General features: G+C 49.0%; 1 protein-coding gene across 2 annotated transcripts in view; it reads right to left on the bottom strand.

The window, feature by feature from the left end:
* Nucleotides 1-23,098, bottom strand: part of NRAP (nebulin related anchoring protein) — a 200,481-nt gene that overhangs the window by 37,568 nt on the left and 139,815 nt on the right. For both annotated transcript variants that reach the window (XM_073684672.1, XM_073684673.1), the window contains 12 exons: nt 22,148-22,459; nt 18,795-18,899; nt 18,349-18,447; nt 17,934-18,038; nt 16,664-16,771; nt 14,838-14,951; nt 14,076-14,273; nt 12,454-12,558; nt 8,894-8,992; nt 8,067-8,171; nt 5,916-6,023; nt 5,522-5,833 (listed from right to left, as the gene is read on the bottom strand). In XM_073684672.1, the coding sequence (XP_073540773.1) occupies nt 5,522-5,833; nt 5,916-6,023; nt 8,067-8,171; nt 8,894-8,992; nt 12,454-12,558; nt 14,076-14,273; nt 14,838-14,951; nt 16,664-16,771; nt 17,934-18,038; nt 18,349-18,447; nt 18,795-18,899; nt 22,148-22,459 (1,770 nt within the window). The remainder of the gene's footprint in view (nt 1-5,521; nt 5,834-5,915; nt 6,024-8,066; nt 8,172-8,893; nt 8,993-12,453; nt 12,559-14,075; nt 14,274-14,837; nt 14,952-16,663; nt 16,772-17,933; nt 18,039-18,348; nt 18,448-18,794; nt 18,900-22,147; nt 22,460-23,098) is intronic.

Below are 23,098 nucleotides of genomic sequence, written 5' to 3'. Positions count from 1 at the left end.
GGAGCAGAAAGCCCCCGTGCCAGCCACAGGTCCCCCATAACAATGTGTCACCCACAGGTCCCCCATAACAATGCGTCACCCACAGGTCCCCCATAACAATGCGTCACCCACAGGTCCCCCATAACAATGTGTCACCCACAGGTCCCCCATAACAATGCGTCACCCACAGGTCCCCCATAACCGTGCGTCATCCACAGATCCCCCATAACAGTGCGTCACCCACAGGTCCCCCATAACCGTGCGTCATCCACAGATCCCTCATAACAGCGCATCATCCACAGATCCCCCATAACAGCGCGTCATCCACAGATCCCCCATAACAGCGCGTCATCCACAGATCCCCCATAACAGCGCGCCATCCACAGATCCCCCATAACCGTGCGTCATCCACAGATCCCCCATAACAGTGCGCCATCCACAGATCCCCCATAACAGCGCGTCATCCACAGATCCCCCATAACAGCGCGTCATACACAGATCCCCCATAACCGTGCGTCATCCACAGATCCCCCATAACCGTGCGTCATCCACAGATCCCCCATAACAGTGCGCCATCCACAGATCCCCCATAACCGCGCGTCATCCACAGATCCCCCATAACAGCGCGTCATACACAGATCCCCCATAACCGTGCGTCATCCACAGATCCCCCATAACAGTGCGCCATCCACAGATCCCCCATAACAGCGCGTCATCCACAGATCCCCCATAACAGTGCGTCATACACAGATCCCCCATAACCGTGCGTCATCCACAGATCCCCCATAACAGTGCGCCATCCACAGATCCCCCATAACCGTGCGTCATCCACAGATCCCCCATAACAGTGCGCCATCCACAGATCCCCCATAACCGTGCGTCATCCACAGATCCCCCATAACAGGGCATCATCCACAGATCCCCCATAACAGCGCGTCATCCACAGATCCCCCATAACAGTGCGCCATCCACAGATCTCCATAACAGTGCGTCATCCACAGATCCCCCATAACAGTGCGTCACCCACAGGTCCCCCATAACAGTGCGTCACCCACAGGTCCCCCATAACTGTGCGTCACCCACAGGTCCCCCATAACTGTGCGTCATCCACAGATCCCCCATAACAGCGTCACCCACAGGTCCCCCATAACAGTGCGTCACCCACAGGTCCCCCATAACAGCGTCATCCACAGATCTCCATAACAGCGCGTCATCCACAGATCCCCCATAACAGTGCGCCATCCACAGATCTCCATAACAGTGCATCATCCACAGATCCCCCATAACAGTGCGTCATCCACAGATCACCCATAACAGTGCGTCACCCACAGGTCCCCCATAACAGTGCGTCACCCACAGGTCCCCCATAACCGTGCGTCATCCACAGATCCCCCATAACAGCGTCACCCACAGGTCCCCCATAACAGTGCGTCACCCACAGGTCCCCCATAACAGCGTCATACACAGGTCCCCCATAACAATGCGCCACCCACAGATCCCTCATAACAATGCGTCACCCACAGATCCCCCATAACAATGCGTCACCCACAGATCCCCCATAACAGCGCGTCACCCACAGGTCCACCATAACAATGCGTCACCCGCAGATCCCCCATAACAGCGCGTCACCCGCAGATCCCCCATAACAATGTGTCACCCACAGGTCCACCATAACAATGCGTCACCCACAGATCCCCCATAACAGCGCATCATCCGCAGATCCCCCATAACAGCGTATCATCCACAGATCCCCCATAACAGTGCATCATCCACAGATCATCCCCCATAACAGTGCATCATCCACAGATCCCCCATAACAGGGCGTCATCCGCAGATCCCCCATAACAGTGCGTCATCCGCAGATTCCCAATAACAGTGCGTCATCCACAGATCCCCCATAACAGTGCGTCATCCACAGATCATCCCCCATAACAGTGCGTCATCCGCAGATCCCCCATAACAGTGCGTCATCCGCAGATCCCCCATAACTGTGCGTCATCCACAGATCTCCATAACAGTGCATCATCCACAGATCCCCCATAACAGTGCGTCATCCACAGATCACCCATAACAGTGCGTCACCCACAGGTCCCCCATAACAGTGCGTCACCCACAGGTCCCCCATAACCGTGCGTCATCCACAGATCCCCCATAACAGCGTCACCCACAGGTCCCCCATAACAGTGCGTCACCCACAGGTCCCCCATAACAGCGTCATACACAGGTCCCCCATAACAATGCGCCACCCACAGATCCCTCATAACAATGCGTCACCCACAGATCCCCCATAACAATGCGTCACCCACAGATCCCCCATAACAGCGCGTCACCCACAGGTCCACCATAACAATGCGTCACCCGCAGATCCCCCATAACAGCGCGTCACCCGCAGATCCCCCATAACAATGTGTCACCCACAGGTCCACCATAACAATGCGTCACCCACAGATCCCCCATAACAGCGCATCATCCGCAGATCCCCCATAACAGCGTATCATCCACAGATCCCCCATAACAGTGCATCATCCACAGATCATCCCCCATAACAGTGCATCATCCACAGATCCCCCATAACAGGGCGTCATCCGCAGATCCCCCATAACAGTGCGTCATCCGCAGATTCCCAATAACAGTGCGTCATCCACAGATCCCCCATAACAGTGCGTCATCCACAGATCATCCCCCATAACAGTGCGTCATCCGCAGATCCCCCATAACAGTGCGTCATCCGCAGATCCCCCATAACTGTGCGTCATCCACAGATCCCCCATAACAGCGTCACCCACAGGTCCCCCATAACAGTGCGTCACCCACAGGTCCCCCATAACAGCGTCATCCACAGATCTCCATAACAGCGCGTCATCCACAGATCCCCCATAACAGTGCGCCATCCACAGATCTCCATAACAGTGCATCATCCACAGATCCCCCATAACAGTGCGTCATCCACAGATCACCCATAACAGTGCGTCACCCACAGGTCCCCCATAACAGTGCGTCACCCACAGGTCCCCCATAACCGTGCGTCATCCACAGATCCCCCATAACAGCGTCACCCACAGGTCCCCCATAACAGTGCGTCACCCACAGGTCCCCCATAACAGCGTCATCCACAGGTCCCCCATAACAATGCGCCACCCACAGATCCCTCATAACAATGCGTCACCCACAGATCCCCCATAACAATGCGTCACCCACAGATCATCCCCCATAACAGCGTATCATCCACAGATCCCCCATAACAGTGCATCATCCACAGATCATCCCCCATAACAGTGCATCATCCACAGATCCCCCATAACAGGGCGTCATCCGCAGATCCCCCATAACAGTGCGTCATCCGCAGATCCCCAATAACAGTGCGTCATCCACAGATCCCCCATAACAGTGCGTCATCCACAGATCATCCCCCATAACAGTGCGTCATCCGCAGATCCCCCATAACAGTGCATCATCCACAGATCCCCCATAACAGTGGGTCATCCACAGATCCCCCATAACAGTGCATCATCCACAGATCCCCCATAACAGTGGGTCATCCACAGGTCCCCCATAACAGCGTCATCCACAGATCTCCATAACAGCGCGTCATCCACAGATCCCCCATAACAGTGCATCATCCACAGATCCCCCATAACAGTGGGTCATCCACAGATCCCCCATAACAGTGCATCATCCACAGATCCCCCATAACAGTGCGTCACCCACAGGTCCCCCATAACAGCGTCATCCACAGATCTCCATAACAGCGCGTCATCCACAGATCCCCCATAACAGTGCGCCATCCACAGATCTCCATAACAGTGCATCATCCACAGATCCCCCATAACAGTGCGTCATCCACAGATCACCCATAACAGTGCGTCACCCACAGGTCCCCCATAACAGTGCGTCATCCACAGATCCCCCATAACAGCGTCACCCACAGGTCCCCCATAACAGTGCGTCACCCACAGGTCCCCCATAACAGCGTCATCCACAGGTCCCCCATAACAGTGCGTCACCCACAGGTCCCCCATAACCGTGCGTCATCCACAGATCCCCCATAACAGCGTCACCCACAGGTCCCCCATAACAGTGCGTCACCCACAGGTCCCCCATAACAGCGTCATCCACAGGTCCCCCATAACAATGCGCCACCCACAGATCCCTCATAACAATGCGTCACCCACAGATCCCCCATAACAATGCGTCACCCACAGATCCCCCATAACAGCGCGTCATCCACAGATCCCCCATAACAATGCGTCACCCACAGATCCCCCATAACAGCGCGTCACCCACAGATCCCCCATAACAGCGCGTCACCCACAGGTCCACCATAACAATGCGTCACCCGCAGATCCCCCATAACAGCGCGTCACCCGCAGATCCCCCATAACAATGTGTCACCCACAGGTCCACCATAACAATGCGTCACCCACAGATCCCCCATAACAGCGCATCATCCGCAGATCCCCCATAACAGCGTATCATCCACAGATCCCCCATAACAGTGCATCATCCACAGATCATCCCCCATAACAGTGCATCATCCACAGATCCCCCATAACAGGGCGTCATCCGCAGATCCCCCATAACAGTGCGTCATCCGCAGATCCCCAATAACAGTGCGTCATCCACAGATCCCCCATAACAGTGCGTCATCCACAGATCATCCCCCATAACAGTGCGTCATCCGCAGATCCCCCATAACAGTGCGTCATCCGCAGATCCCCCATAACAGTGCATCATCCACAGATTCCCCATAACAGTGGGTCATCCACAGATCCCCCATAACAGTGCATCATCCACAGATCCCCCATAACAGTGGGTCATCCACAGATCCCCCATAACAGCGCATCATCCACAGATCCCCCATAACAGCGCATCATCCACAGATCCCCCATAACAGCGCATCATCCACAGATCCCCCATAACAGTACGTCATTCACAGATCCCCCATAACAGCGCGTCATCTACAGATCCCCCATAACAGCGCATCATCCACAGATCCCCCATAATAGCGCATCATCCACAGATCCCCCATAACAGTGGGTCATCCACAGATCCCCCATAACAGCGCATCATCCACAGATCCCCCATAACAGCGCATCATCCACAGATCCCCCATAACAGTGGGTCATCCACAGATCCCCATAACAGTGCATCATACACAGATCCCCCATAACAGTGCGTCATCCACAGATCCCCCATAACAGTGCGTCATCCACAGATCCCCCATAACAGTGCATCATCCACAGATCCCCCATAACAGTGCGTCATCCAAAGATCCCCCATAACAGTGCATCATCCACAGATCCCCCATAACAGCGCATCATCCACAGATCCCCCATAACAGTGGGTCATCCACAGATCCCCATAACAGTGCATCATACACAGATCCCCCATAACAGTGCGTCATCCGCAGATCCCCCATAACAGTGCATCATCCACAGATCCTCCATAACAGTGCGTCATCCACAGATCCCCCATAACAGTGCATCATCCACAGATCCCCCATAACAGTGCGTCATCCACAGATCCCCCATAACAGTCTCACCTCACTCTGCAGTAGATGCGCTTGCTTTGCCCACTGCAGTCTCAGGTCCTCCGGTTCGGTGATGTACTGGTGGAGCAGAACCTTGTAGTCCTGGCCGCTGGCTAACGCTTGCGCCCTCCTCGCGTGCACCAGGTCCATCATGTCGGAGGAGAGATGATAGTGCGAGTGCAGGGTCTGGGAGTCTCGCTTGTATTCCTGCTCGCTCTGTAACTTGGCCACTCGCAGGCAGCGCAGGATGTTCGGGTCGTCCAGGACGCTGCGGGCGCCGATGTGCTTCCCTCTCTCCGCGACATAACTGTGCTTGTACTTGTACTAATAAGAGATCGTCAGGTTACACGGACGCAGTCACATGACCGCGAGAAACAGCGCCCACCTCACATCAATGTGAACTGACATCACTGGCGATACACCCCGAGGACTTGGCCGTCTGGAACTGAAGCGCGTCCAGGGTGAGCTTGTGACCATGAGCGCGAGCATTCAGCCAGGACTCCCTGTACTTTATCTGCAGAGGATAGAAATGTATCACAAGCTCGTATCACCTCCGCAAACTGCTACCTGCAGTCCTATGTAACACCACAGATAACACAGTGATAACTCTCTGAGTACAGATAATGTAGTAGACGTCACCTGCAGTCCTATGTAACACCGCAGATAACACAGTGATAACTCTCTGAGTACAGATAATGTAGTAGATGTCACCTGCAGTCCTATGTAACACCACAGATAACACAGTGATAACTCTCTGAGTACAGATAATGTAGTAGATGTCACCTGCAGTCCTATGTAACACCACAGATAACACAGTGATAGCTCTCTGAGTACAGATAATGTAGTAGATGTCACCTGCAGTCCTATGTAACACCACAGATAACACAGTGATAACTCTCTGAGTACAGATAATGTAGTAGACGTCACCTGCAGTCCTATGTAACACCACAGATAACACAGTGATAGCTCTCTGAGTACAGATAATGTAGTAGATGTCACCTGCAGTCCTATGTAACACCACAGATAACACAGTGATAACTCTCTGAGTACAGATAATGTAGTAGACGTCACCTGCAGTCCTATGTAACACCACAGATAACACAGTGATAGCTCTCTGAGTACAGATAATGTAGTAGATGTCACCTGCAGTCCTATGTAACACCACAGATAACACAGTGATAACTCTCTGAATACAGATAATGTAGTAGATGTCACCTGCAGTCCTATGTAACACCACAGATAACACAGTGATAACTCTCTGAGTACAGATAATGTAGTAGATGTCACCTGCAGTCCTATGTAACACCACAGATAGCACAGTGATAACTCTCTGAGTACAGATAATGTAGTAGATGTCACCTGCAGTCCTATGTAACACCACAGATAACACAGTGATAGCTCCCTGAGTACAGATAATGTAGTAGATGTCACATGCAGTCCTATGTAACACCACAGCTAACACAGTGATAACTCTCTGAGTACAGATAATGTAGTAGATGTCACCTGCAGTCCTATGTAACACCACAGATAACACAGTGATAACTCTCTGAGTACAGATAATGTAGTAGATGTCACCTGCAGTCCTATGTAACACCACAGATAACACAGTGATAACTCTCTGAATACAGATAATGTAGTAGATGTCACCTGCAGTCCTATGTAACACCACAGATAACATAGTGATAACTCTCTGAATACAGATAATGTAGTAGATGTCACCTGCAGTCCTATGTAACACCACAGATAACACAGTGATAACTCTCTGAATACAGATAATGTAGTAGATGTCACCTGCAGTCCTATGTAACACCACAGATAACACAGTGATAGCTCCCTGAGTACAGATAATGTAGTAGATGTCACCTGCAGTCCTATGTAACACCACAGATAACACAGTGATAACTCTCTGAGTATAGATAATGTAGTAGATGTCACCTGCAGTCTTATGTAACACCACAGCTAACACAGTGATAACTCTCTGAGTACAGATAATGTAGTAGATGTCACCTGCAGTCCTATGTAACACCACAGATAACACAGTGATAACTCTCTGAGTACAGATAATGTAGTAGATGTCACCTGCAGTCCTATGTAACACCACAGATAACACAGTGATAACTCTCTGAATACAGATAATGTAGTAGATGTCACCTGCAGTCCTATGTAACACCACAGATAACACAGTGATAACTCTCTGAGTACAGATAATGTAGTAGATGTCACCTGCAGTCCTATGTAACACCACAGATAGCACAGTGATAACTCTCTGAGTACAGATAATGTAGTAGATGTCACCTGCAGTCCTATGTAACACCACAGATAACACAGTGATAGCTCCCTGAGTACAGATAATGTAGTAGATGTCACCTGCAGTCCTATGTAACACCACAGCTAACACACTGATAACTCTCTGAGTACAGATAATGTAGTAGATGTCACCTGCAGTCCTATGTAACACCACAGATAACACAGTGATATCTCTCTGAGTACAGATAATGTAGTAGATGTCACCTGCAGTCCTATGTAAGAACACTTGGAGATAAGCCTCGGCACTTACGTCGCTGATGTTGGCCGCGTTGAGCTTGGCTCGGAGATGCTCCGGGAGCCCCAGGACGGTGGTGTAGTGGTGCAGGATTTCCTCGCCGGCCGCCTTGTACAGTCGCTGTATATGAAGGAGCAATCATCAGCCTCAGGAGAACATTGTATCATCTCCTGTCCTGGCTGCACAAATCCACTGCATGTGCACTCACCATAAGTATGTGACCCCTATTGTGATTGGAGCACAGAACCAGTATACAGCTCTGCTACATGTATATACTTTATATTCTGTGTTCCTCACAGTTAGAGGTTAAGTCGGGTCCGGATCTAGTTCCTCACACAGCAGAGGTTTTGTTACAAAGTAGCAATGCAGAAAAGTGTCCAACACAGGAGAGATTTGTGCTGCTGTTGCGTTTTATCACAGAAGACAATTGTGGTATGAACTGATACACTGTAACACACCTGCAGCTGTGAGAAATATAAGTGACATGGCTGTACACTAACCACTCACTGACAGTATGGGGTCCGGTCTGTTATTCAGATCCAGATGTGACCATTTCCGATTACTATATAAGAGTTGAGATCTTGGAAACAACAAGGAACGGAAAACAAAGTATTGTGGAAAGTTGTAAAACTTTTCTGTGACATTGTATCAACCACACAGACCCCGAGTCGCCACATCTCATCAACGCTTGGACCACCACTGCCGCCGTACAAACCATGTTCAGATGACGCTGCTGTTCCTTCATTTGGAGGTCACAAAAGTCACCCCTCCATTCAGCAAGCAATCGCTTAAAGCCGGCACTGGCCCTATAAATACAGCCTGGGATGTAATGTGTCACTCGCCTCGTTGGTTATCTGGTTGCTGAATTTGGCATGCAGGATGTCCAAGGAGTCGGCCACCGTTGTGTATTTCAGCTGCTGCGGTTGTTGCCGGTATTTACTCTGTGGGAAAGAAAGGAGAAGAGAAGATCAGAACATTATAAGTGTTAAAGGGCCAGTAGCCCCCAAAACTTCACAAATTATACAGCTTATAGGAGACGCTGCTGAGATCACGTTATACAGATATGAATGCTCTCAGCCTCCATAAAGAGGCACCCCTCTGATAGGATGATCCACAACCCCTTGTCAATCTGAGCCGGCTGTCAGGCAGTGCCGGGGGTGTTTACAGCGGCCGCTCACTATGTACTGATCTACGGCTGAGCCGGCTGTCAGTCAGTGCTGGGGTCAGTTACAGCGGTCGCTCACTATGTACTGATCTACGGCTGAGCCGGCTGTCAGTCAGTGCTGGGGTCAGTTACAGCGGTCGCTCACTATGTACTGATCTACGGCTGAGCCGGCTGTCAGTCAGTGCTGGGGTCAGTTACAGCGGTCGCTCACTATGTACTGATGCACAGCTGTGCCGGCTGTCAGTCAGTGCTGGGGACAGTTACAGCGGTCGCTCACTATGTACTGATGCACGGCTGAGCTGGCTGTCAGTCAGTGCTGGGGTCAGTTACAGCGGCCGCTCACTATGTACTGATGCACGGCTGAGCCGGCTGTCAGTCAGTGCTGGGGACAGTTACAGCGGCTGCTCACTATGTACTGATGCACGGCTGAGCTGGCTGTCAGTCAGTGCTGGGGACAGTTACAGCGGCCACTCACTATGTACTGATGCACGGCTGAGCCGGCTGTCAGTCAGTGCTGGGGACAGTTACAGCGGCTGCTCACTATGTACTGATGTACGGCTGAGCCGGCTGTCAGTCAGTGCCGGGGGTGTTTACAACGGTCGCTCACTATGTACTGATGCACGGCTGAGCCGGCTGTCAGTCAGTGCTGGGGACGGTTACAGCAGCCACTCACTATGTACTGATGCACGGCTGAGCCGGCTGTCAGTCAGTGCTGGGGACAGTTACAGCGGCTGCTCACTATGTACTGATGTACGGCTGAGCCGGCTGTCAGTCAGTGCCGGGGGTGTTTACAACGGTCGCTCACTATGTACTGATGCATGGCTGAGCCGGCTGTCAGTCAGTGCTGGGGACGGTTACAGCAGCCACTCACTATGTACTGATGCACGGCTGAGCCGGCTGTCAGTCAGTGCTGGGGACAGTTACAGCGGCTGCTCACTATGTACTGATGTACGGCTGAGCCGGCTGTCAGTCAGTGCCAGGGGTGTTTACAACGGCCGCTCACTATGTACTGATGCATGGCTGAGCCGGCTATCAGTCAGTGCTGGGGACAGTTACAGCGGCCACTCACTATGTACTGATCTACGGCTGAGCCGGCTATCAGTCAGTGCTGGGGTCAGTTACAGCGGTCGCTCACTATGTACTGATCTACGGCTGAGCCGGCTGTCAGTCAGTGCTGGGGTCAGTTACAGCGGTCGCTCACTATGTACTGATGCACAGCTGAGCCGGCTGTCAGTCAGTGCTGGGGTCAGTTACAGCGGCCGCTCACTATGTACTGATGCATGGCTGAGCCGACTGTCAGTCAGTGCTGGGGACGGTTACAGCGGCCACTCACTATGTACTGATGCACGGCTGAGCCGGCTGTCAGTCAGTGCTGGGGACAGGTACAGCGGCTGCTCACTATGTACTGATGTACGGCTGAGCCGGCTGTCAGTCAGTGCCGGGGGTGTTTACAACAGCCGCTCACTATGTACTGATGCATGGCTGAGCCGGCTGTCAGTCAGTGCTGGGGACAGTTACAGCAGTCGCTCACTATGTACTGATGTACGGCTGAGCCGGCTGTCAGTCAGTGCCGGGGGTGTTTACAACGGCCGCTCACTATGTACTGATGCATGGCTGAGCCGGCTGTCAGTCAGTGCTGGGGTCAGTTACAGTAGTCGCTCACTATGTACTGATGCACGGCTGAGCCGGCTGTCAGTCAGTGCTGGGGTCAGTTACAGCAGTCGCTCACTATGTACTGATGCACGGCTGAGCCGGCTGTCAGTCAGTGCTGGGGTCAGTTACAGCAGTCGCTCACTATGTACTGATGCACGGCTGAGCCGGCTGTCAGTCAGTGCTGGGGTCAGTTACAGCAGTCGCTCACTATGCACTGATGCACGGCTGAGCAGGCTGTCAGTCAGTGCTGGGGTCAGTTACAGCGGCCGCTCACTATGTACTGATGCACGGCTGAGCCGGCTGTCAGTCAGTGCTGGGGTCAGTTACAGCGGTCGCTCACTATGTACTGATGCATGGCTGAGCCGGCTGTCAGTCATTGCTGGGGACGGTTACAGCGGCCGCTCACTATGTACTGATGTACGGCTGAGCCGGCTGTCAGTCAGTGCTGGGGACAGTTACAGCGGTCGCTCACTATGTACTGATGCACGGCTGAGCTGGCTGTCAGGCAGTGCCGGGGGTGTTTACAGCGGCCGCTCACTATGTACTGATGTACGGCTGAGCCGGCTGTCAGTCAGTGCTGGGGTCAGTTACAGCAGTCGCTCACTATGTACTGATGCACGGCTGAGCCGGCTGTCAGTCAGTGCTGGGGTCAGTTACAGCAGTCGCTCACTATGTACTGATGTACGGCTGAGCCGGCTGTCAGTCAGTGCTGGGGTCAGTTACAGCAGTCGCTCACTATGTACTGATGCACGGCTGAGCCGGCTGTCAGTCAGTGCTGGGGTCAGTTACAGCGGCCGCTCACTATGTACTGATGCACGGCTGAGCTGGCTGTCAGGCAGTGCCGGGGGTGTTTACAGCGGCCGCTCACTATGTACTGATGTACGGCTGAGCCGGCTGTCAGTCAGTGCTGGGGTCAGTTACAGCGGCCGCTCACTATGTACTGATGCACGGCTGAGCTGGCTGTCAGGCAGTGCCGGGGGTGTTTACAGCGGCCGCTCACTATGTACTGATGTACGGCTGAGCCGGCTGTCAGTCAGTGCTGGGGTCAGTTACAGCGGCCGCTCACTATGTACTGATGTACGGCTGAGCCGGCTGTCAGTCAGTGCTGGGGTCAGTTACAGCGGTCGCTCACTATGTACTGATGCACAGCTGAGCCGGCTGTCAGTCAGTGCTGGGGACAGTTACAGCGGCCACTCACTATGTACTGATGCACGGCTGAGCCGGCTGTCAGTCAGTGCTGGGGACAGTTACAGCGGCCACTCACTATGCACTGAGATGTCACTGAAGTCGCACTGGCCACACCTGTTCGACTGAAAGCTGGAGGCTGCCGGGAATAAAGTTCATTTCCTCCCGTTAGCCAGGCTTTTACTGCGGTGGCCGCACGTCTTCAGGGCGCTATTAGCCTGCAGATTAACCCCATATCTGCAGCTTAATAGCGTTTTTGTGACATGACAGGTTCCCTTTAATATTCACGGCTTATAAAAATCTCACTGAAATGCAAAGCATATGGCGAGAAGAAGACCAGGAGAACCCCAGCGACGAGAGTCAATGCTGCTGTTCCTTCTCAGGTAGACATGTCCTTACCTCGCTGATCAGCTCTGTCGCTCTCTTACGCTCCTCGATGTCCAGCGCTCCGGCCGTGATGCAGCCGACTCCTCTCATAAAGTTCAGATCCGATCGGTATAGGTTCTAGATAGCGACAGAGCAGAGCAGCCATTAATGCCCCACACACCGCAGAAGAAAGGGATGAAAATGAAGTTTAACAAAAAAAAATTGTTCGTAGGGTAAAAACTGAAAAACAAATTATCGGTTTGGCCGGCCTATCATAAAAAAAGCATAGTTTAAAATGTCGGCCATGTTAGATTTTTTCAGAAGATGGGCAAAAGGTCGTACCTTCAAAGAAAGATCATTCGCCGTAAACATACTTTAGTGCATATTGAGGCCATTACTGATAGATATTAAAAGTGATCCTCGCAAACAGCCAGCAGATCATCAATCCTCAACATCATCCAGGAGGTCATCAATCCTCAACATCATCTAGGAGATCATCAATCATCAACATCATCCAGAATATTATCAACATCATCCAGGAGACCATCAATCATCAACATCATTCAGAAGATCAACAATCATCCAGGAGATTTTCAATCATCAACATCATCCAGGAGACCATCAACATCATCCAGGAGATTATCAATCATCAACATCATCCAGGAGATTATCAATCATCAACATCATCCAGGAGATTATCAATCATCAACATCATCCAGGAGATCATCAACAATCATCCAGGAGATTATCAATCAACATCATCCAGTAGATCATCAATAGTGATCCTTGCAAACAGCCAGCAGATCATCAATCCTCAACATCATCCAGGAGATCATCAATCATCACCATCATCCAGGAGACCATCAATTATCAACATCATCCAGGAAATCATCAATCATCAACATCATCCAGGAAATCATCAATCATCAACATCATCCAGGAAATCATCAATCATCAACATCATCCAGGATATTATCAACATCATCCAGGAGACCATCAATCATCAACATCGTCCAGGAGATGATCAATCATCAATATCATCCAGGAGATGATCAATCATCAATATCATCCAGGAGACCATCAATCATCAACATCATCCAGGAAATTATCAACATCATTCAGAAGATCAACAATCATCCAGGAGATTATCAATCATCAACTTCACCCAGGAGATCATCAACAATCATCTAGTAGATTATCAATCAACATCATACAGTAGATCATCAATCATCAACATCATCCAGGAGATTATCAATCATCAACATCATCCAACAGATTATTAGCATCATCCAGGAGGTCATCAATCATCAACATCATCCAAGAAATCATAAATCCTCAATATCATCCTGAAATCATCAATCATCACATCCCACACAATCAGCATTATACTAGAAGCTGCATTGCCCCAGATTTCTGCACTTTTCCTGACTGTAGATGAGGGTTTCCCTTTGTCTCGGGAGTTACAATGTTGCAATGTTTGTATCATCTCCTGACACCTTTATTATATGTGATCAGTGGAACTTAGAATTTGGTTCTTTGTGGCACAAACTTTCATGCAGATGTCGCCATTTTTAGACGCCTGAATCATAAACCAGAAGGGCAGATACAGAATCCACCAGATAATCAGGGAATATGATCGGAGTTTGCACCATTACCTCACTTTGCAGCTCGTAAGCCTTTTTGGCGGTGATGAGTCGGAGGTCGTCAGACAGCGCGGTATAATGGTGCAGTAAATGCCTGTAGTCCTGGTCACTGGCCAGAGCCTGCGCCCTGCGAGCGTGAACCAAATTCACCATGTCCATGGGCAGGTGGAAGCGAGACTTGCTCTCCTGGAAGCCTTTCTTGTACTGGACCTGGGGATTCACAAGGTCATGAAGTTACCAGTTCTGCCATCTTCCCATCTTACGTTTTCTGCTGCTGTCAGTGAGTGTAAACAGGTAAACATTCCATCCACTGACAGCCGCAGGTCACAGTGCACACACGACTGTCAGCGGGATCTGATCAGGAGGAGCGCTCAGCAAGCAGAGATCTGCAAAATAGTGATGAAAGCTAAGGACTGTAAGGGATGACTGCGCATGTTATGCAGCACATTCACACTGGGGGCGCTATACAGCACTGGAATAACAGCCTGGATTGTAAGAATTCATCCCGGATTCTCCTCTTCTATCAGGACGACACAAGTTCAGTCTTTATTTAGCTGAAATTAAAGTTCCCACAGCAATCACCACCCAGCTTTCCCAAACTCCTGATTGGCTGCTCAGTCCTGGTGCTGCCACCTCCTGGAGGCAGGGAAAGCTGGGGCCGTAATCCCGTGATATCGGGAAGGAGACTTTCCTGGAATGAGCAGCTGTAATAAGGGTAGATTTGGGGAGATCTGGGGCCCCGTAGTGGGGAGGGCCCCATACCTGACATCTTACCTCACTGAGCAGAGACGAGGCGTGAACAGAATGGGACAGATTCAGGTCGTCTTCCAGGCGACGCAGACCGATCATTTTCCCTTTAGATTTTTCAAACTCCCCCTTATATTTATGCTGTAAAGACAAAGAGGGATACAGGTGAGCGATTATAACGCTACAAGTCATTATACAACTGCAGACAGATTATTACTGCAGGCAGATTATTACAGCACTGCAGGCAGATTATTACAGCAGGCAGATTATTACAGCACTGCAGGCAGATTATTACTGCAGGCAGATTATTACAGCACTACAGACAGATTATTATAGCTCTGCAGGCAGGTTATTATAGCTCTGCAGGCAGGTTATTATAGCTCTGCAGGCAGGTTATTATAGCACTGCAGACAGGTTATTATAGCACTGCAGGCAGGTTATTATAGCTCTGCAGGCAGGTTATTATAGCACTGCAGGCAGGTTATTATAGCACTGCAGGTAGGTTATTATAGCTCTGCAGGCAGGTTATTATAGCACTGCAGGCAGGTTATTATAGCTCTGCAGGCAGGTTATTATAGCACTGCAGGCAGGTTATTATAGCACTGCAGGTAGGTTATTATAGCACTGCAGGCAGGTTATTATAGCTCTGCAGGCAGGTTATTATAGCACTGCAGGCAGGTTATTATAGCACTGCAGGTAGGTTATTATAGCTCTGCAGGCAGGTTATTATAGCACTGCAGGCAGGTTATTATAGCTCTGCAGGCAGGTTATTATAGCACTGCAGGCAGGTTATTATAGCACTGCAGGTAGGTTATTATAGCTCTGCAGGCAGGTTATTATAGCACTGCAGACAGGTTATTATAGCACTGCAGGCAGGTTATTATAGCTCTGCAGGCAGGTTATTATAGCACTGCAGGCAGGTTATTATAGCACTGCAGGTAGGTTATTATAGCTCTGCAGGCAGGTTATTATAGCACTGCAGGCAGGTTATTATAGCTCTGCAGGTAGGTTATTATAGCTCTGCAGACAGGTTATTATAGCACTGCAGGAAGGTTATTATAGCACTGCAGGTAGGTTATTATAGCTCTGCAGGCAGGTTATTATAGCTCTGCAGGCAGGTTATTATAGCTCTGCAGGCAGGTTATTATAGCACTGCAGGCAGGTTATTATAGCACTGCAGGCAGGTTATTATAGCACTGCAGGCAGGTTATTATAGCACTGCAGGCAGGTTATTATAGCACTGCAGACAGGTTATTATAGCACTGCAGGCAGGTTATTATAGCACTGCAGACAGGTTATTATAGCACTGCAGACAGGTTATTATAGCTCTGCAGGCAGGTTATTATAGCACTGCAGGCAGGTTATTATAGCACTGCAGGCAGGTTATTATAGCACTGCAGACAGGTTATTATAGCTCTGCAGGCAGGTTATTATAGCACTGCAGACAGGTTATTATAGCTCTGCAGGCAGGTTATTATAGCACTGCAGGCAGGTTATTATAGCACTGCAGGCAGGTTATTATAGCACTGCAGACAGGTTATTATAGCTCTGCAGGCAGGTTATTATAGCACTGCAGACAGGTTATTATAGCTCTGCAGGCAGGTTATTATAGCACTGCAGGCAGGTTATTATAGCACTGCAGGCAGGTTATTATAGCACTGCAGGCAGGTTATTATAGCACTGCAGACAGGTCATTTTAAAAGCGCAGTCAGGTTATTAATGAGCCATAGAGATCATTACAACAGTGATGGAAACGATAACGCAACAGATTATTTAAACACCACAGGCAGATGGCAGATTTGTAACACTACAGTCCTGACACTACAGACTGGGAAGTGACACAAATCGCTTACATCGCTGATAATCTCCCCTGATGACTTTGCAGCCTGGAATGGGATGGCGTCCAGCTTCAGTTTGTATCCACCGTCACGCAGTCGACTCCAGGACTCTTTGTATCTCGTCTGTTGGAAGCGGAATTAATGCATTTTTACATTGGGGTCTATATGTGCAGCGACTGGAAGGTTTAATAGGAACGTCATGATATAAAGTGAATTCACATCGGACAATGTCCGCACCTTTTATCTCAGCTTTGCTACAATCAGCTGCTCAGCTGCTGGCAATTATTGTTGGAAGCAAAGAAATTCAACTGCTTCTATGAGGATGCAAAATATATCAAGAAGAAAGCCTGAGAGTCCTGTTAACCCCACCTACTAATGGAGAAATGAACAAACGATGGCCCACCTTATATAGCTAAACCTTCATTGAATAAAATAATGTCTTTTATGCCTTTGTACTCATGTTTTCTCCTTTTTCAACTACTAATGGAGAAAGCCTGAGAGTCCTGCTAACCCCACCTACAAATGGAGAAAGCCTGAGAGTCCTGCTAATCCCGCCTACTAATAGAGAAAGCCTGAGAGTCCTGCTAATCCCGCCTACTAATAGAAAAAGCCTGAGAGTCCTGATAATCCTGCATATTAACAGAGAAAGCCTGAGAGTCCTGCTAACCCCACCTACAAATGGAGAAAGCCTGAGAGTCCTGCTAATCCCGCCTACTAATAGAAAAAGCCTGAGAGTCCTGCTAACCTCGCCTACAAATGGAGAAAGCCTGAGAGTCCTGCTAATCCCGCTACTAATAGAGAAAGCCTGAGAGTTCTGAAAATCCTGCCTACTAATAGAGAAAGCCTGAGAGTCTTGCTAACCCCGCCTACTAATAGAGAAAGCCTGAGAGTCCTGCTCACCCCACCTACAAATGGAGAAAGCCTGAGAGTCCTGATAACTCCGCCTACTAACAGAGAAAGCCTGAGAGTCCTGCTAACCCTGTCTACTAATAGAGAAAGCCTGAGAGTCCTGCTAACCCCAGCCTACTAATGGAGAAAGTCTGAGAGTCCTGCTAACCCAGCTTACTAATGGAGAAAGCCTGAGAGTCCTGCTAACCCCCCCTACTAATAGAGAAAGCCTGAGAGTCTTGATAACCCCGCCTGCTAATAGAGAAAGCCTGAGAGTCCTGCTAACCCCATCTACTAATAGGGAAAGCCTGAGAGTCAGCTAACGCCGCTGACCATGTGGCTAATGTACACACAGTGCCTATATTCGTGTCTTGTGTTGCCACGTATATACACCCACCTCGCTGATGTTCAGGGCGTTGAGTTTGGCCTGGAGCAGTTCGGGCAGCTCGGCGGTGGATGTATACCGGTGCTTCACATTCTCCCCCTGCTCCTTGTATTTACTCTGTCAACAAATATTTAGAATAATGAACATTTCTCTAACAGTAATCCTGGAAAACAGAAAATGCAAATCAAAAATGTACTTTTTTTGACAATTTTAATGCTCCACTCACATCCAAAGCTGCATATATAATCTTGGTTAGTTCAGTGCATTGTGCAAACCTTATGCCCTATACTCCTGTCACAGCAGCATTCAAAATTGTGCTAAATGCCTCTGGGGACACACATAGCAAGATTGCAGCTCTGGGTGCGACTGGAGAATATGACATCTTAAATTATATATAGGGCTGGTTCATTCGAAATGTCCGTCTTACGTCCACGGCCTGGTTGTAGCTGATCTTGGCCTGAATCATCTCCGGAGAGTCCTGGACGCTGGTGAACCTGAGCGCTGACGGCAGCTGCCTGTACGATTTCTGTGAATTGTGATGGAAAACACAAAAGGTGCATTAACGTGTGCGGGGTCTGAGATTAAGGAAGCGAAATCAGCGTAGAACATAAAGTTTTGCAATTTATAATGCTTTGTCAATTTCAGGAACTGAGCTTGCTGTCAGTGAATGGAAACATTGTCAGCAAAATTCTAAAGAGCAATAAAAAAAAAAGAAACTTGTAAAAGTTGTTACATAGTAGTCATATAAACAGACATGTGGAAGCTGAGGACAAGCGTTTCGCCCGGTGACGAGAGCCATTTCCTGGGGCACCGGTGATGAATCTGCCGCACTGCATGCTGCCGAGTAACAGGCACAGGATCTCCGGTACTGACCTCACTGATCAGCTCAGCCGCCTTCTTTGCCTGCAGTACGTCCAGTGATCCCTCGGTGATCCAGCCCACCCCCTTCATCCACTTCAGGTCCGATTTATACTGGTTCTGGAAGGAGATCAGATAAAGACCAGTAGAGGTTTATTCCTAAAGTTATAAAGTGATATCAGCTTTCTGTACATACAGAATTAATCATATGCCTAATCCCATAATGAGGCCCACCAGGGTCATTTTACCCTCCGTTACTACCTGACCCGTCCTCCAGTAGTTCTCATGATGATCGAGCATGCTCAGATGCATCTAATGACCTGTGTGATACAACATCTGACAGCCGGGGTGTAGCACAGCTCAGCTATGTTATGATAAAGATCCCACTGACATCAGCTGTATTAGTATCTAATGACTTGTGTGATACAACATCTGACAGCCGGAGTGTAGCACAGCTCAGCTATGTTATGATGAAGATCCCACTGACACCAGCTGTATTAGTATCTAATGACCTGTGTGATACAACAGCTGACAGCCGGGGTGTAGCACAGCTCAGCTATGTTATGCTGAAGATACCACTGACATCAGCTGTATTAGTATCTAATGACACTGTGTGATACAACATCTGACAGCCGGGGTGTAGCACAGCTCAGCTATGTTATGCTGAAGATCCCACTGACATCAGCTGTATTAGTATCTAATGACCTGTGTGATACAACAGCTGACAGCCGGGTGTAGCACAGCTCAGCTATGTTATGCTGAAGATCCCACTGACATTAGCTGTATTAGTATCTAATGACACTGTGCGATACAACATCTGACAGCCGGGTGTAGCACAGCTCAGCTATGTTATGCTGAAGATTCCACTAACATCAGCTGCATTAGTATCTAATGACTTGTGTGATACAACATCTGACAGCCGGGTGTAGCACAGCTCAGCTATGTTATGCTGAAGATCCCACTGACATCAGCTGCATTAGTATCTAATGACTTGTGTGATACAACATCTGACAGCCGGGGTGTAGCACAGCTCAGCTATGTTATGCCGAAGATCCCACTGACATCAGCTGTATTAGTATCTAATGACCTGTGTGATACAACAGCTGACAGCCGGGGTGTAGCACAGCTCAGCTATGTTATGCTGAAGATCCCACTGACATCAGCTGCATTAGTATCTAATGACCTGTGTGATACAACATCTGACAGCCGGGGTGTAGCACAGCTCAGCTATGTTATGCTGAAGATCCCACTGACATCAGCTGCATTAGTATCTAATGACCTGAGTGATACAACATCTGACAGCCAGGGTGTAGCACAGCTCAGCTATGTTATGCCGAAGATCCCACTGACATCAGCTGCATTAGTATCTAATGACTTGTGTGATACAACAGCTGACAGCCGGGGTGTAGCACAGCTCAGCTATGTTATGCTGAAGATCCCACTGACATCAGCTGCATTAGTATCTAATGACTTGTGTGATACAACATCTGACAGCCGGAGTGTAGCACAGCTCAGCTATGTTATGCTGAAGATACCACTGAAAGCAGCTGCATTAGTAACTAATGACCTGTGTGATCCAATTAATGACCTGTGTGATACAACATCTGACAGCTGGGGTGTAGCACAGCTCAGCTATGTTATGCTGAAGATCCCACTAACATCAGCTACATTATTATTGAATGTCATCCCCTCAGACCCTCTCACTGCCCTGACAGTCGTGTTGTAGCACTGCTCAGCTCTGCTACACATAAAGGGGAGAGTGCGATCGTGAACTACTAATGAAATGTGGAGTTTGCAACTAGTAATGAATGCTAGTCACAGAACGGCTCATGGTGACCTCATCTATGTTGAGATCTTTCCATCCCTTATCAGCAAACACACAGAGAGAGGGGCCTGCAGCACTGAGGAGAAGCAGGGAGCTGCTGGGAAAGGGAGTTTTATCAGATAGGAATAGTGCCGCCCATTCTGCTCTGTGACTCTGGATACACAAAGGAAATGAAAAGAGATACAAAGTTACAAGAAACTTTCTGCTGGGCTTGTACTGTGTATTACCAGCAGTCAGGCAGATACTGTGCTTTGTAAAAAAAAAAAGTATTGTCAAACAAGACGGCAGCATTTAAAAGTCTTGAAGATAACGGAAATCAATTCTGATCGGCACAAAACCCCGCGTGACGCGATCGTTGGGTATAGATTGGTTGCCATCACTTGAGAAGATGACCAGATGACCCTGGAGGTCCCATCCAACTCCAACATTCTATGAAGATCCGCCCGTGCTTGGGTTTTATAAGAGATCGTCTTTTTCACACCAAAGGGCAATTCTAATGCATTGAAGTGTGCTACATAGGTGGTTCGCAGATTCAAGTCACATAAAGGAACTAATGAACAATTAAAAAAAATAAGAAAAAAACAAAATATATTATTTAAATCCATTCTTCCACCTCCCTTTCCCCAAACGTAAATAGCAAAATGTAAAAAATAAAAAAAATATATATATTTATTTGGATTTTCTGCATGCATAATTCACAGAATTAATAAAATATAATAATAAAATATTCCTTCCATATAATAAACTCTGAAATTGGGAAAAAAAGGAAAATTCCAGAATTGGGGTTTTTCCAGTCAGTGCAATTCCCTCTAAAAATGCAATAAAAAGCGATTAAAACACGCAAACACCGAGCCTCACGCCACTATGCCGACGGAAAAGTGAAAAGTTACTGATCTCAAAATGGTGACACAAACCAAATATCTTCGTATAAATTTCAGATTTTTTTTCACTACTTGAATAATCGATATCAGTTTGGCATCGCCATAATCGGGCGGACCTGGGAATCGCATAGTCGGTCATTTATACTGCACAATGAACGCTGTAATGACAAAGCTAAAAAACAATGGCGGTATTGAGACTTTTTAGCCACTTTGATGCACTTGGTATTTTTTTTTTCCCGCTGTGTATTATACTGTAAAATGAATGAAGTCATTCAAAACTATAGCTCGTCTCAAAAAAATACCCCACCGCCATGCGGCTACGGCGACGAGGAAATAAAACGGTTACGGCTCTTGAAAAAAGAGGAGTCGCAAATAACAAAATCGGCCGCAAACATCGGGATTAGAAAATCCACAATGGCGAACAGAAAAAAAAAAAAAAATTTGTGCAACTTAAAAGGAGAATTTGGGGCAAAAGTACAGGAAAAACTGGACAAAACAAAGGCAGCAATGAGGCCGGCGGGGAGAACTGTAGAAGCCCCTGGAACTGTAGACCACCAGCCTATCTCTCCCCATAGGGAGCTGACTCCAATGAGCTGTGTTTGCCAGGTGCGGGGACCCTTTATGGTCACTCCCCTCATCCCCCTATCAATGGTTGTACGTACATCACTCTGTAGGTTATAGGCCTTCTTTGCCCACTGAACCTTCATGTCGGTCGGCAGGGCGCTGTATCGGTGGAGGATCGTCCTGTAACCTTGTTGGGTGGCCAAGGCTTGTGCCATGGTGGCATGCGCCATATCTAGCATGTCCATGGACACGTGATAGCTCCTCTTCGTGTCCTCAAACCTTTTCCTGTACTCGAGATCACTCTGCATTTTGGTCATCTGGAGAGAGTGGGAAATCTTGGAGTCTTCTTCAGCGCTGTGGACCCCGATCATCTTCCCTTTCGTCTTCTCGTATCCTTCCTTGTACTTGATCTGTGGATGGGACAAGTGAGAAAAGTGTGAGTATAATAAGGAGGAAATCTTGTCAAGATGTCTGTAGACCAGAAGATATCAGAGGACCCCAGGTGGAAGATGAGAGGTCCTCCATGTAAATAGAGGAGTGGCGGACACTGACAGAAGAGGCCCCTGGACATTTGCTTCCATCGGTAGATTGTTCTGGAGATTTCATAGGATTTCTTTCCATATCTTAGCACCGTTTCATATTGAGCAATGGATGATGAGCAATGAACAGCGGCCATACTGATTGTGATACAACTTCCCGGATACAGAAAAGTGAGAAACAATTGATACAACTTGTATCAAGCGAAGAAGATTCAAAGTTATAGATTGATTTTTGGGGAGACCTATTCATTACATTTACACACTAGATAAATGGATGGTGTGATGGCCGGGGGTCGGGGATCGTGTGATGGCCGGGGGTCGGGGATCGTGTGACGGCCGGGGGTCGGGGATCGTGTGACGGCCGGGGGTCGGGGATCGTGTGACGGCCGGGGGTCGGGGATCGTGTGACGGCCGGGGGTCGGGGATCGTGTGACGGCCGGGGGTCGGGGATCCTGTGACGGCCGGGGGTCGGGGATCGTGTGATGGCTGGGGGTCGGGGATGGTGTGATG

Source organism: Phyllobates terribilis, unplaced genomic scaffold (genome assembly GCF_046119375.1).
Source record: "Phyllobates terribilis strain yellow unplaced genomic scaffold, ASM4611937v1 Scaffold_5__5_contigs__length_657084704, whole genome shotgun sequence".
NCBI lineage: Eukaryota > Metazoa > Chordata > Amphibia > Anura > Dendrobatidae > Phyllobates > Phyllobates terribilis.
This window is presented reverse-complemented; position numbering and strand designations above follow the sequence as displayed.